We start from the raw sequence: 14,402 nt of genomic DNA, 5'->3' as shown, positions 1-14,402 counted from the left end.
CCAACTTGATACAATCACTTCGGGCATCTGTTATAAAACCAATTGCTACTGTTCCACAAAAAATTTGGCGCGGGATGGTGCACCCGTAAATAAGATGCCCTTCAAAGGAGGTAAAAATTAAGTAGCGCCACATAAAAGCAAATACTCTCTCTATCTGAAAATATAAATTTATTTCCTCGAAAGAAAAAAGGAGAAAGGAAAAAAAAAGTAAAACAAAACTACTCTTTGCAGAACTGCATGGTATATACTTCGGTAATTGTTTACAAATCCTATATGAGGGCTTGAATACCCAGTTGTTGCATCTCTCTTAATCTCCACACAGGGTAGAAGACATTTTCACCAAGCTCCTCGGCATCAACCTGCTGCATTGCCCATGCATAATATACGGTGTGTATGGTATCCTGTAATTCAAACTTCAGTTAAAACGTAAACACATCAAGAAACTTCCAACGACCAAGTTAACTGTCTTATTTCTGACCTTGCCACCTTCCGTAATGGCACCATGCTTATCACGAACACAATATATTTGCTGTGTTTGGAACTGCATTCACAACACAACCAGCATAATAACAGGCTAAGTAGGGAACGGTGAATAGCTAAGATCAGCAGTCTGAAGTAAACTTTACAGTCAAATGTAGCTTAAAAAACAGAGGATCAAATCTTACTGCTAATACGATTATTGGTGTTGTGCCCATAAGTTTAGTTTCCCTGACTTCCACTTCTGATATATGTAGAATCTGCAATAAAATTGATCATATTTCAGGGTTTCTAAAGAAAGTCTCTGTTTCTGGATGTTTTACTACAGTCCTCTCTTATTATGGTTTAGTTTTACCTTGTAACCACTACCTTTTAAGCAACTAAACCTTTCACCTTAAAGAAAACAGAATCCAGGAAACAGCCTGGTCCTATATGCAGATAGCTTTTGTGCAGTAATCGAACTAGAACAAAAAGATATTTCACATCCTAAAGAAACAAATGGAGCAACAATTCAGAAGCTGAAAGAGGAGACTAATTACGGGGATAAAGGAATCTTCTCAAAATAAACACACAGAAAAAATTAGAGAACCAGTAATGTTTGTGTACCAGACAGGAGTTACACATAATTGTGGTATTAAACAAAAAGCAAAATATTACCCTCCGCTGATAGCAGAGCCAGAATTTCAAGTTAGAGGGGCACCAAGGCTACTTACCAAGGCTACTTACCGTATATACGCACACACAATTGAAGATTTTGGCAAGTCAGATGGGCCTAGCACCTCCCTGGCTCATATGTAATGCGCCAATGGCTTAGCACATCAGGGATTTTTTGGACAATGCACGTACTCACAACATATGGCCACCAACGTCAAGTTTAATTTGTCATAAGCATCACCATGATTTCAAATGATCTAGAGATCACTCATAGAACTATATCAAGATCAAGAGTAGCAGCATGTCGTAGACTCGTATGGTCATATCACCAAGGCTATACTTCGCTTATTGATACCCTGAAAGGTTGCGCAATTACTAATAATAAAGAATATCTATTTCCTATCATGGAACAATATCTTGCATCAATTTCTGGTCCACAAAAGTAGTATTTTTGGCACCAATGCTCTCAATACAATAATGAAGTCCATGCCTAGCGTGTAATTGCTCTGCCTTTTTGTTTCAATTTCCTGTTCTGCTTTTCTTCCCTCATATTTCAACCTAGACTCCTTTAATACTGTATATAGTCCACGGCATCCAGAAGAATCTGCAAAAACTTGCTGAACTTACATCCTGTAACTGGAAAAGTCTAAGTCACTTTCAACTAAACCAATTGAAGAATGTTCTAGCAAAAACATCCCAGTTTTGGGGTTTTAGGAACACTGGAAAGACTTTGTCCAAGGTGTCCCCATGTCTACTATTTGCAATGGAGATATATATCAGGCCCCCAATTTTATGCAAAATATCCTCCTTGGAAGGCACCTGTTCTTGCATTCGAGCACCTTCTTGTGTCTAACTTTGTCATCTTTGGCTTTGAGAGCTTCCATATGCAAGGACATGATCCAATTAATGACTTTGTTCCACAACAAGAACCCACTTTTGCAACCACAATATATATAGATATGTTCATATGGACCACCAAAAGGATCCAAGATGACATAAAAAATGTAAAAGAAAGATGCGCACACACAAACACACATAGCCACAATAATATGAACCCCTAAAAGGATCCAATATAATTGATACAGAATGTAAGACAATATGTAAACAACTATCTAATAGGGAATACAATTTAACCTAGTCATTTTGTAACTACTTGAAACAAAACATACAACTCAAAATAAAACATACATAATTACACAAACCCCGATACACCATCCTCCAAATAAAATAATGTCTAGGACTCGAAGCTCCGAGGACAGCCAGAATGCTAAAGTTTAGTGATAAGCAGAACCCTTTAATTTATTTTGAAAAAAAAAATACACATGTAGTGGACTTGGAGGATAACCTCCAGGTTTTGAGCTTTCACTTTGCTATGACTGCATAGCCTAACCATCAAGCTAAGAAAGCATTGACCCCTTAGAAAATTAGCAGTTAGGAGAAGGGATCAATCAGTAGATCACTATATCCATTAAATGGTTGATGAAGGAACCATAAATAAATTAAATGAAAGGAATGGCGAATAATGGTAAACACAAATAGACCAGAAAGGCACTCCAATAACATTAGAAAATAGAAAGTTATTTAACTTGCCAAAAAAGGACATAGAGAAGGGAAATTAAAAGATCAAAGGACGTTGCTCCCTCTTCATTGTAACTTTTTGTGGCTGCATTAGGTAATGCTACTTAATTAAAGAATCTAATAGAAAAACTAGAAACACTGTAGATGTCCATGTTTATGACCTTATAGTAAAATTGCAGCTTCAAATAGCTGTTGGCTGAAGACAATATTGCCAAACTGAAGGCATGACAAACATGACAAGGATAGAATATGGGGGAACTAGAAACAAGTGGACCAGTGCAAAATAGCATCTCTTACAAGCATAAAAAAATACAAACTTGTCAATACATTTATTTCTAAAGTTGTGGGAACTGGGAACATCATTTTATCATCATTATAGCTTTGGCTGCATTTGACTTTTCCAGCATTGTATAATAATTGTCATCTTCTAATGATAAACCTGGCTTAAATAACAACAATGCCTATAAAACCATCTCCAAGGTTTCAATTGGCCATGATATAAATAGAGAACTACCTTGTTATCAAAGAATATTCCTTGACTTTCATATGCCATACGCTCCGCTTTGCACCGTTCAATCACTTCAGGAGCACAAGTTTTCTTTAAAGCTTCCACGTCACCCTGTCCAATGTCACCACCAATCACCTTAAATGAGAAGCCTTGCACAATGCATCAGAAGTACAGTAGAGATCTGTATAAAATTATAATATTCAGCAAACATAATCAATATAATTAATATGATACTTACTTTGAGATAAGCTTGAAGAGTAGGCCTGACCATTTCCTGAACTTCAGCCACAAAATCTGGCAATGAAAATGTTCTTTTCCACAAAATGCCACACAACAATCAGTTATTGCTAATAAGTTCTGGAGGATGATATCATATTAAAGGCATCAAACAGAAATCTTACGGATCACGGCGCTTAATTTCCTTAAAAGAAAGAGCAGCAGCAGTTTCACCAAATACAGTTTCATTCAGACTGACAAAAGAATAGTATATTAGATGAGAACTGCCAACAAGAAATGCATAAAAACAGACAAAGAAAAGATAGGTCATAAGGGGGCACGTACTCCTGTATCTTGTGTACAACAGGATTGTCACTAGTCTCCCACCGTTCCATCACATCCTCTGCAATCTGCCAAACAGATAAATGGACAAGTAAGAATTATCAGGATAATCTACTTCCGTGAGTGAAATAGTTATTATATGATGCTTTAATTGCAACATACCTCTTGGCTCTTTGTTACTACAGGTTCACTGTACCCACTAACTCGCTTAAAAACAGGATGTTTTTGCACCTGGATGGAAACGATCATCCTTAATAAATCAGTTCATTGTAGAAAAATAAGATAACCAGACTAATTAACTGCCCTAGCAGTATGAATACGCACCTTATTCTTGAATTCCTCCCATTTTTGGCTCCAACGAGATTGCTTCACAGGTACAACAACAATGTCAGTCGCATCACTCCTCTCCACATTAGATGACGAAGCAGCTGCATGTTGCATCCATTTTCTTTTGCTTGTGTTACCATTCAGCTCATCTTTTACGATGTCATAACCCTTCTTGGCCAAGTCCACAACCTTATTATCCTTTAGTTTTTCAAAAGCAGCTCTAATTTTTGGTGGTGCAGATGAAACATTTGACTTGAACCTATGAAAGAATGTATCTGACGCACTGGTTGGTCCTTGACTACTACTGGCCTCAGAGGAGCCTTTCCCATCCCCAAATGCACCACTGTCATTATTGTTCATGCTAGCACTGGATTCACTTGGAGTACTTGTTTTCGCATCTGCTTTTCCAAATCCAAATGTTTCTTTGACCTATGACAGAAAGAAAAGAAAGATCACCTCACATTTAATCCACAGAAGAAAACTTGCTTCCAGCTCAAATGTGGATACACGAAAATCATCATGACACAGTCTTTCGATAATATGTGATAAAAGTATGTCCATACCTCTTCCTTAGCAGCCGAGATCTTCTCTTTCACATTTGTAGAAACCTAAAAAATACCATTGAAGAAAGTAAATATGAGTAAGACAACAAAAAGAGGAACTAAAGAACACAGTTTCAAATTATTTGCAGTAACAAGCCACAGAAGTAACAAGTTAACGGGAATTAGAAAAACCATGTAATACACTACCATGCAACTCTAGTTTTGTATAATGAAACCGTAGCTAAAAGAACTCCCATAGCAAACACACTCTTGGGGTAATGCTTCAGCTACTTGTTTAATTATGATAATACCAGCTTTTGAACAGGATAGCGATATGAACACACAGCAGAAAGCAAGCACTGGTGAAGATTAAGACTGCAAAAAGTATGAAGCTTGTGCTGAACAATATCAGGAGGTTGCATTGTGTGATACAGAGACTAAATATGAAACCAGCGAAAGATATAAGTAACCAGTAGAGTAGACAAACAAGATAAGAAAGAAAATGGGCATATGGAGTTTTATCCTATATAAATACCAACAAAATAAACAGCTTATTGGAAAAACAATTTTGCCTGCCACCCACACCTAAACCAATGAATCTACAGCCAGAAAGGTAGTTCTGACTAATGCAACAATGAGTGATCACTTATCTTATCCTCCTTGAGAGGAAGCAACTGAACCTTTTGTAATTTGAAATTTTGAATTTTAAAGCAAGAAAAATCTGCCAAGCTACAGGATATACAATCATGGCATTACCAGACAACACCAATATCTACAAGTACCAATTCCCCCTCTTGAGAGGACATAACTAAGAATCAGAGAAATCTTTTATAAATATATGACTTCATTCATACAGAAACGAATTTAAATCCATATAAAACTCCATAAAACAATCCATTGTGACCAAATATCCAGACATTCAATAAAGTGAACATCAACAAGAAAAGAACGAGAACTACATTTACTTAGTACAGGAAAATGAAGAAATATAAGAAACCCTTTAAGATTAGAAATTATGCAGCATGTTGTACTTCAGACAAACGCCATGTATTCTCCTAGGAACAGATTTATAGAATAATAGAAATATAATCTCATCAAAAAGCATGTGTCCTATGAAATCGTAGTATTCTCACCTTCTTTGCTGTAGCTTCAGCTTCCGTCCAAGCACCATCCACGTGTTTGTACAGCTGCTCCGCCGTCTGCTTCGTTCTGCATTCGGCAGTTCACCATCTCTTCCTAAATCAGGGCTCCTTTGAAGCTTCTGCGTGCCTTGACATACACAGTATGTCTCAGCCTATCACTAAAAAATAAACAGAATTCTAGAAGGTGATTATTCCTGCCATTACCTAGCTTTCACATCTTCTCTCACACCTTTGAGTTCATTTGCTTTTTCTTTCAATTCCTTGAGTGACTCTTGGAAGTCCTGATTACTAAAAGCAACCACACCAACGCTTGATATCAGACAAAAATAAAATAAAAGACTGCATGGTAATAAGCCAGCCCCATCCACAAAAGTGGCTTCCATGATGAAAAATAAGAAAAAATATTCAGTCGCTAGGTGGAAAACCGCTTGCACAATTCCCCTAGCGATATGGAATTAGATTTTTCTGTTTGGAAGAAATTTGAAAAAAGGTAAGCAAATTGAAAACACAGCAGGCGGTTTGGTGGAGAACCAAGTATTTGTACATAGTAATACATTAGTAATTTAGCAGGAATAGGCATGAAAAAGTGAATGCATCACAGCATTCTTCAAATATGTGAAGGAGAGAGCACATAACCCACCAACTTGCGCTGCAACGGCACTTTTCCACAATGAGGAAACTAAAGACAAGTTAGACTACAATAATACAGAACAGATAGCATAACACGGACATGCCTAACCGAGAAATTCTGCTGAGTGGCATAGATGGCTTAGCTGAAGTTGATATTTTGCGCTCACAAGTCGATTCCATACAAATAATTAAATGGCCAACCAAAATCAGTTTCACGCAGTGACCAAGAAGCTCCATTTCTCCCTTTTTGGAAGAACAACCAACTTCAAGAATATCGATTAGATAAAAATGTATTGATGATGAGCAGAAATGTCGAATAATAAACAAAAGAAAAGGTGACAAACGTCGTTCCACTAAGAACCATAGGCTGCCCAATCGAGTGCCAACTTCAACTGGCAATCAAGCGAATGAAGATAACAAGGATTAGCAAGTAGATGCACAAAATAAATGGGTCCTGTAAAACAATAATCACAAAATAAATGGGGTCCTGTAAAACAATAATCTTCATTCTCCACCAAGCTAATAGACGAATGCCCAAAACACCCCATCGGCCATATAGAACGAAAACACATAGAACAAGCTAATTTTCCCATCCAAAAAGGACGATACACATTGAGGAACAAGGACAAAACAGTTACCTCTTGGCTTCTCCTTTCACTTTCTTGGAGAACTCATTGAAGACACTAAACCGGCGCACGCCCTCTATAAAACGATGGGGGGCCTAAAAAAACACAATCAAGAACGAGTAATAAGACGCCATTCCAAATTTTTCGTCCTGTCTGAGAATGGCGGCAAATATCATCCCCGCCTTTTCCAAGCAACCTACGTTTGGTAAACCAAACTACCTGGCTCGAGTGCCTACGTAGGAATAGGGTTTGCTGCGACAGGAGGAAATCACGAACCAGTTTCCTGCTACCCATCTATAGAGAGAAGACAGACAGAGAGAGAGAAGGGGGGGCTAGGGGTTTGCGGAGGAGACGAAAGAAGGAAGAAAGGCGTTAACAAGACGAATAAATATCGCAGGAGGGAGGGCAAGTTTGGATCCGAAAGCAAACCGGATATTGAAATAACTCCAAATCCAAATGCAACAGTAAAACGACATGGCGCAGGAGATCAAAACCAGGTACCTTTGCATAAATGATGGGTTTCTTGACCCGGATCTAACGCATGTACAGTAAACATGATCTGAATAACAGAAAGAGAACAAAGAAAGTCGCTGCGTGTGGGTAAATAGCCCGTTATTAGATCCAAAACCTAAATCTAGAATCAACTAAACTAAAAATACTTGCCCGCGTATGAACCAAAACGATGAAAATAATCCGAAGTAGTTAAACTCCAAACCCGAAATCATAGAGTGCAGGTATCGTCTATCCCATTCCCATGGAGTCGGTGCCCAAAATTAATGATCCCGCCCATACAAACCCGATCCAGTTGCACCACTAAAGTCGGTTGCCCCTCGACCAAGACACTGACGAAATGTTTAAGAGATGCAAGCCGGCATTCACCTCCAGAGCTTGCTCCTTACTCGAAAATAGGATGGATGGAAACATGGGGTGTGCTTGATAGCCTGATCTGATCTAACATTCCTTTTGTGTGGAACCTATACAATATAAATAAACACTGAATCTTACCATTTATGGACAAAACCTGTATATCGTAGATCAGATGGGAGATGGGAGGAGGCTCTGACCTTAAATCATCCTGTGATTTTCAATGACCTCAAATTTCAAATTCGAGGCGATCGAATACATACTGGGTGGGGACTGTGATCCCAAGGGACGAGGAACGTGCAGTTTTCAAGAGTTTTCGAGTACAATTTCTGCAAATATCGTGCATCTATTCTTCGAAATGCAAACAGAAGGCCTTGGCCTCTTGCTTGTTCAGAAAACACTCAAGAATAAGAAAACCGAACATCCTCGATCTTCATGGAACAGATTGTCCTGTTTCCAGGCCTCCCTCGTGGGAACGACTTGAATAACTGACTGACCCAGGTGATGCATGCCATCTAACAGTTTTTCAACAATTTGGCCTAATTTTTGAAGAATCTCATCTTCTGTTTTTCTCGTACAGGCATCTTTTTTCAAAAATTGACATCTGTGAATATAATCCAGAACGCAACTTGTAAGTTTTTTTTTTTTTTTTTGAGGAAAAAAGGCACTCAACCTGTTCCATGCCTTCAGTTTTAATTGGTAAAAAGAAAAATGCATCACCTCGCACAGTCTAGTTGGTGCTTGCATAGCCCAAGCTTGGCCATCCAATATTGAGGGAACCGGTACAAGTGCAAGGGAGTCCGTGTTGGGCATGTGAGGCACAGTGTGTAACACTGTGTACTTCATATATTAGATATACTTGCATTCCTGTATTCGTGAAGAATTCAATCCTGGAGAAAGGGCGTTTACATGTGGAAACTTTAAGGCATGAAATGTGCTTCAATAGTTCACTGACCCACAATATATATTCTTCAAGTATTACAGTGGCATTGACACTTTCGAGTTGGCAATTACTCTTTCTGATGATTAGAGATTTAAATAACCAAATCGACGAAGCTGAGGCAGGATAAAAGAACTGTACATTGACGTCCAAACATGAACTTTAATAAACCATGACTATTGATAAATGGGCTCCATGAGCTTAGTTACGTAAAAACACAAAGAACTCAAAATGGGCAATTCTTAACTTGTAACAAAGCAGAAGTATTGATGAATACTGGAGAACATTCAAATTCAAAATTTAGATGTCGCTTTGTGGCTTGTTCCATGCATGGACGCCTTGCACCCCGAGAGTCGCATGCAGTTTTGTGGCTTGATGATCTCCAAGTTTATGTTGCTCCAGAAACTTTATGCAAGCAATAAATTTGTAGATCATGTATTTATGCAAATGCTGCCTTCGTTCTTGCCGGTATTCAACGTTTACTTGTTAAGTTTGTTTATGTTACTCTTACTAAGGGGCATATTTGCCAGGTACTCTGGGGGATAGGAGGAAGGTAAGGGCTTCGGCCATCTTCTTGCACAGTAGGATCAAATATTCCTCCTCGCAACATGGGTATCGTGATGAATGTAACATTTGCCCTTTCTTTCTTTCTTTCTTTTCTGCTTTCTGTCCTTGTTACTCAAAAGTCTAAACTCTTTGTATTTATTGACTTTTTCATTTTGTTCAGTTAATAATGTGTTGAACATTTTGTTTCCAAGAGTATGATATTTTAGTGTTGGTATGTACCTGAACTGATCCTGGAACTCCCACAATTCCTTGAAAATTTTGCTGGCTGCCTGTTTTTTGGATGAGGGTATAAATCTGTGGATATTGCTGAATAAATGAGATGCCAGCCTAGAGAGAAAATTCCTCAAACATTTTTCAAATTTATGTCGCTATTTTTGGAACTTCTATTATTTAGCTCTTGTCCTGTTTGTCAGTGTTGCAAACTTGTACACCTGAATGGGATTGAGAAACTAAATTAAACAGCGGGATTGATTTGCTGATTATCCTTTTTAGGGGAATGCCGATAAGTTTGTAATTTCTAGAGTTGATTCGGATATCCTTAACTTTTATCAAAACCTTCAATAGCTTATAATAGGGCTGACTGCCAGGGACTATGAACAACTTTAAAATGTGTCAATTAACCTTTTCTTTCTGAAACCTGCATCCTGGGGTCTAACATGTTTTATCATATTCCAAAATATTGCTGGAAGAATGATGTATGATCCATGATGACTTAAAGTGTGACCAGGAAAAGAGCAACACAACCATGGAGATTACCATTGACCATATAAAGGCTTGCCATAACTCAACCGTAAAGGTGCAATGATTTAAACATTAGTTGATTTATTTGAGGAGTTCGTATGCCATTGTTTCTGCAGCTATTTGGTCATATTTTCCCTCCTGCTCTGGATATATATAAGTTGACAAGCACTTCTGCCCGACAGGAATGCTCTTGACATTTGAATCAATTTGAGGAACTTGTGTTTTCATTTCAGGGATCAATGCCTCTACTACTAAACTGACCCTTTGGTGGTCCATGATATTGTGCTTAATCTAGCCAGTTGGTTATTGTAAGCATTTATGCGGAATATTTAACCACTCCTGTGCTGATCATACAAAGTTCATGAACTTATCTGCAAGGGAAGATGGCACGCGCCGACTTTAGAAGTTATGGGGAGCTTGTTAGGAACTTGCATAGTTACATGTTCTTCACAATTTGTAATTCTAGAGATATCAGTAAATAATATATATATGTGCTTGTTTATGTGCGAGAAGTGCAGGCAATCTCATGTCCTATTATTTGGTCATTGTAAGCATGATACTCCTTATTTCTTGTGTCATAGACTTGTGAGACATATGATGTTACACTCTGTTTGGTTCGAGCCTTCAAGGGCGTTTTCTTCGAAAGACTGAAAAGAACTCTGTTCCATCTGTCATCTCCTTTTGCAGCATTGAATCCTTCAGCACGTTTGGCTACATCTTTTACAGAAGGCCTGGGTTTCTTTTCATGGCCATTACAATCAGCAATCCAGGAAAGCGTTCCTGTTTTTCCTCTTGTCTATCTAGTTCAGCAGCTAGAAATAGCAATATTTGGGGTAATCATCCTGCATCTTTAAAAACCAATAAACAGACCCATCAACTTCAGATGTCAACTCAGGTGGGGTTCACTTGTTGGTTGTAAACTTGGTGGACTGGGGTCCATCTTAAGTAGGTTCACGGAGTCCCCTTTGGACCTGTCAAAGTCAATGGCAGCAGGATATCTCTTCGTTTACATCTCTCTTGCACACTTAGCGTGCCCATTCCTCGAGGTGATCTAGTTTACGAGCTGGCTACAGATTTCAGTCCATTAGGCCCAGGCTGCGTGCAAGGGATTGTTCCCCATAAACATCTTCTAAGATGATGGTGATGGTTCACCCACTCTTTAGCTGGGAAGCTCGAGATGAGTATGCAGCCATTCCTTGCATCACTTGGCAGGCTGTTTCTCATATTTGAATGAGATAGAAAATGAAGAATTGGAGTTGCCTTGTTGCTCTATTCAGATTCAATAGGCTACAAAGTGCCCATCGTTTAGATGGTGGATAACAGGATCCAAGGAACAGGAAGTTGGACGGTTATTTTGGCATTTTATATGGGACAAATGCATATGATTAAGGAACACACGGTTTTATTACGCGTTTTTGCATAATTGCATATCCAATGTGTCATCATCAGTGATAAGCTGCATTTGTAATAAAGCAGATACCTGAGCTTGCAGCATTTTCAAGTTCTTGCTTGCAGTTACAAACCGAAATTGGGTTCATGTCATTCAACTGTGGTAGAGATTTCTTCATCTTGTTTGCAGATTTGAGGAGGCCGTTACCAATTTAAATTGAAACGGATATTCCAGAGAAATGATTGGGTGCCCTGTGACAAATTACTGTGTGGTAGGCAGGCATTTCTGGTTTCAGATGGAACAATATCTGTTTGGCCAAATGATGAATGTATTTGAAAATGGCTGTGAACCTGAGAAAGGACAAGTTTGTTAAGCAACTCCGTCCAATAATGGGGACACAAGTTGGCGCTTGGAGTTGCTTCTCGAATTGGTTCTGCTCATTTTTTTGCAGATAAAGTCTCTAATCAATTCTTGGTAGGTTGTCATGGCGTCCAGCTATATTTTTTTGGTAGAGGATGGGGTCAGCTTGAAGAAATACGTAACCAGGGGTGGGAGGATTTTAAAATGCTTCTACCCTTCTTTGCTGCAGCAGTTGACTACCATCAAGAAATCCTTCGCCTATTGCTGACGAAGGCCTTGACGAAACGGAGAAATTTAGACGCTGACTTCCAAGCTTCCAATGTGGTAGTAATTAGTGATTCTCTAAACGTAGAAGGAAACATGAACCGCATCGAGTGAAAAAAGTTGCTGAAGCATAGAAAAAAGTGAAAGAATGAATCTTTAAAAATAGTTTCACACTCAGCATCTTTTTTTTCTTCTTCTTATCCAGCTTCACACGCTTCTAGAGGAATGGACCTAAATTCAACCACAGTAGTCGTTGGTGTATTTCGATTATACTCTGCTTCGTATCAGAATGATCATGTAAGAAAAGAGCTCTTGTAAATCGATGGATTCGGAGGGGGGAAGGGGTGGGGGGAGAGAGGGGGCCATCATGTCATGGCCATTATGTATGACGCCGGAAGATGGTCAAATGCCTTGATGGTGCGTTACGATTAAAAAGGGAAGTTCCCCATGTTGTGAATCACAACCACATATCAGGGCCCCACTAAGCATTGCATTGCTGCTCTCAACATCAAGCGCCGTCCTTTACTTGGAGCCAATTTGAACCAGCACATGATCTGTTCATGGGAAGAGAACTTTATCATCCAAAGCTTCAAGAGGATGGATCCCCTCTCTCTCTCAATCGCTATTTCTTTTTGCTGTCCGTGGAATGTGGCTGGTTCCAGTAATTGTTACGAAGCAACTTGCACTGATCCGTGGCTTTGACCCTGCCTCAACTTTAGGTAGCAGAATGGACCTCTGTAAAAACATATTGGCACCCCAAGTTCACGTAATGAGTACCACTAAGCAAGTGCCGTTGAAGTCCACAAAAAAAAGGGCCTCCCCATTGGCAAAAACTACAAACCAAAGAGTTAAAGCATGTCCAGGTCATAAATTTGGATCCTGCTTTTTCATAGCAGGAAAAATAATTTTTCTTTCTTTCTTTTCCTTTTTTGTTTGGGTGTTCGACTTGATGGGTCTTGTGTTCATCGTCACACTATGTATTTTAAAACGTCTTACGAATCTTTCCAATTGAAGTTGCACCCACCAAATAATGTGGGCCTGCTTTACTTTGGAGACTTTAAGCAAAACCCACCTCGTATACCGTGACGCAGGGTCGGTATAATATACTTATATGAGTTCTATGTACAGCTCCCCTTCATATCCCAAAATTTTTGGTTGACATGAAACAAGTCTGACCATAGAATCTAAAGCGCCAATATGAACTCTTTAGGTGCTTATCCTATTAGTTTACAGCAACTTAAATACTCAGTGTTCATGAAAACAGCCGAAACTGAGGAACTAGAAAAGTGCATTACTACAGAAGGAGGAAAACAACTCAAATTCCCGGTCTTGTCAACACCACACCAGATCAGATAGACATGGTGAAATCTGACGGGAACAACTTAAAGGGTAATAATTAAGAGGTACCTGTACAGTGTCTTGGACATCGCCTTTCTCTGCATCCCTACTCCTGGCCTGCGGTCTGCAGAACCCACGTGGGCTACCAACCTTGCCGACAGGAGATCCATCAATCTGGTTAAGATATCAAAATCCAAGACGTTCAAGTAGTACGAGGTCAGGGATTCGATGCAAGAGTTCGGTTTCAATCAGATACAGCTTGCCATTTCAACAGAAAAAGAAGAGAAGACCCAGCTGCGGCGGAGGAATTGGATCTACCCAGTGTCTTAATGGCCTTGGACACAAAGCTACAGTATGGTCCTCCATTCGTCGTATTCATTTCACAAAAATTTGAGTTAATGCAGAACACTAAGTCCACTATTTTTAATCGCAGGCGAGAAACTGCACCTCACGCTTAATCCTTTAAGGTGATGATGACTTGAGAGGTCGGATGGGGACACGGGGAGTGAGTCGTATTGGCTGGTTTCGATATCATGAAATTTCGCAATAAAAGCTGGGGTAGTAAAGGCAGCGTTGAGAAAATGGGGACATGGGAGATGCCAACCAGGACACGGCGATGATGATAAAAGGGCAAAAAGAAAAGAAGAAAAAAAAGGGAAGAAAGAAAAGGTGGTCAGTCTTTAACCCTTCTGTTCTCTAAAAAGTCGTTTAAGAAATATATTTTACTCCCTCCTTTCAAGTTGAAGAACAAGCAGATTGTTAATTAAAGTGACTTAAGCAGAAGATGACAGTCTTGCTTCAATGGTTGACTAGAATGATCTCGAGTTCATGTCAATTATTTTTCTTAATATTAAGATGATGAAGACCAATGATTCATTATTTCACGGAAGGAAATG

The 14,402-nt window shown here is 39.1% G+C and overlaps 1 protein-coding gene across 1 annotated transcript; it reads right to left on the bottom strand.

The window, feature by feature from the left end:
* Window positions 1-5: 5 nt before the first annotated feature.
* LOC116265723 (mitochondrial import inner membrane translocase subunit TIM44-2-like) lies at window positions 6-7,396 on the bottom strand. Its single transcript, XM_031646548.2, has 14 exons — window positions 7,262-7,396; window positions 7,055-7,137; window positions 5,991-6,074; window positions 5,778-5,853; window positions 4,666-4,710; window positions 4,100-4,531; window positions 3,938-4,006; window positions 3,779-3,843; window positions 3,619-3,687; window positions 3,456-3,528; window positions 3,224-3,328; window positions 666-737; window positions 479-541; window positions 6-401 (listed from the first exon to the last, which is right to left on the bottom strand). Exons 1-14 carry the CDS (start codon window positions 7,334-7,336, stop codon window positions 270-272), a joined length of 1,443 nt encoding a protein of 480 aa, XP_031502408.1. The 5' UTR covers window positions 7,337-7,396; the 3' UTR covers window positions 6-269.
* Window positions 7,397-14,402: the final 7,006 nt, after the last annotated feature.

This window comes from Nymphaea colorata, chromosome 12, assembly GCF_008831285.2.
Source record: "Nymphaea colorata isolate Beijing-Zhang1983 chromosome 12, ASM883128v2, whole genome shotgun sequence".
In the NCBI taxonomy this organism is placed as follows: Eukaryota; Viridiplantae; Streptophyta; class Magnoliopsida; order Nymphaeales; family Nymphaeaceae; genus Nymphaea; species Nymphaea colorata.
The sequence above is the reverse complement of the archived record's forward strand: the minus strand, read 5'-3'. Positions and strand labels throughout refer to the sequence as shown.

What these genes read in the sequence shown, in the direction of transcription:
- LOC116265723 (XM_031646548.2), bottom strand. Translation starts at nt 7,336, where the DNA reads ATGGGTAGCAGGAAACTGGTTCGTGATTTCCTCCTGTCGCAGCAAACC. An exon ending in GTTGTACACAAGATACAGGA is followed by an intron (nt 3,688 to 3,778) that starts GTACGTGCCCCC and finishes TTCTTTTGTCAG; the next exon opens with TCTGAATGAAACTGTATTTG. An exon ending in CCATTACGGAAGGTGGCAAG is followed by an intron (nt 402 to 478) that starts GTCAGAAATAAG and finishes TTTGAATTACAG; the next exon opens with GATACCATACACACCGTATA.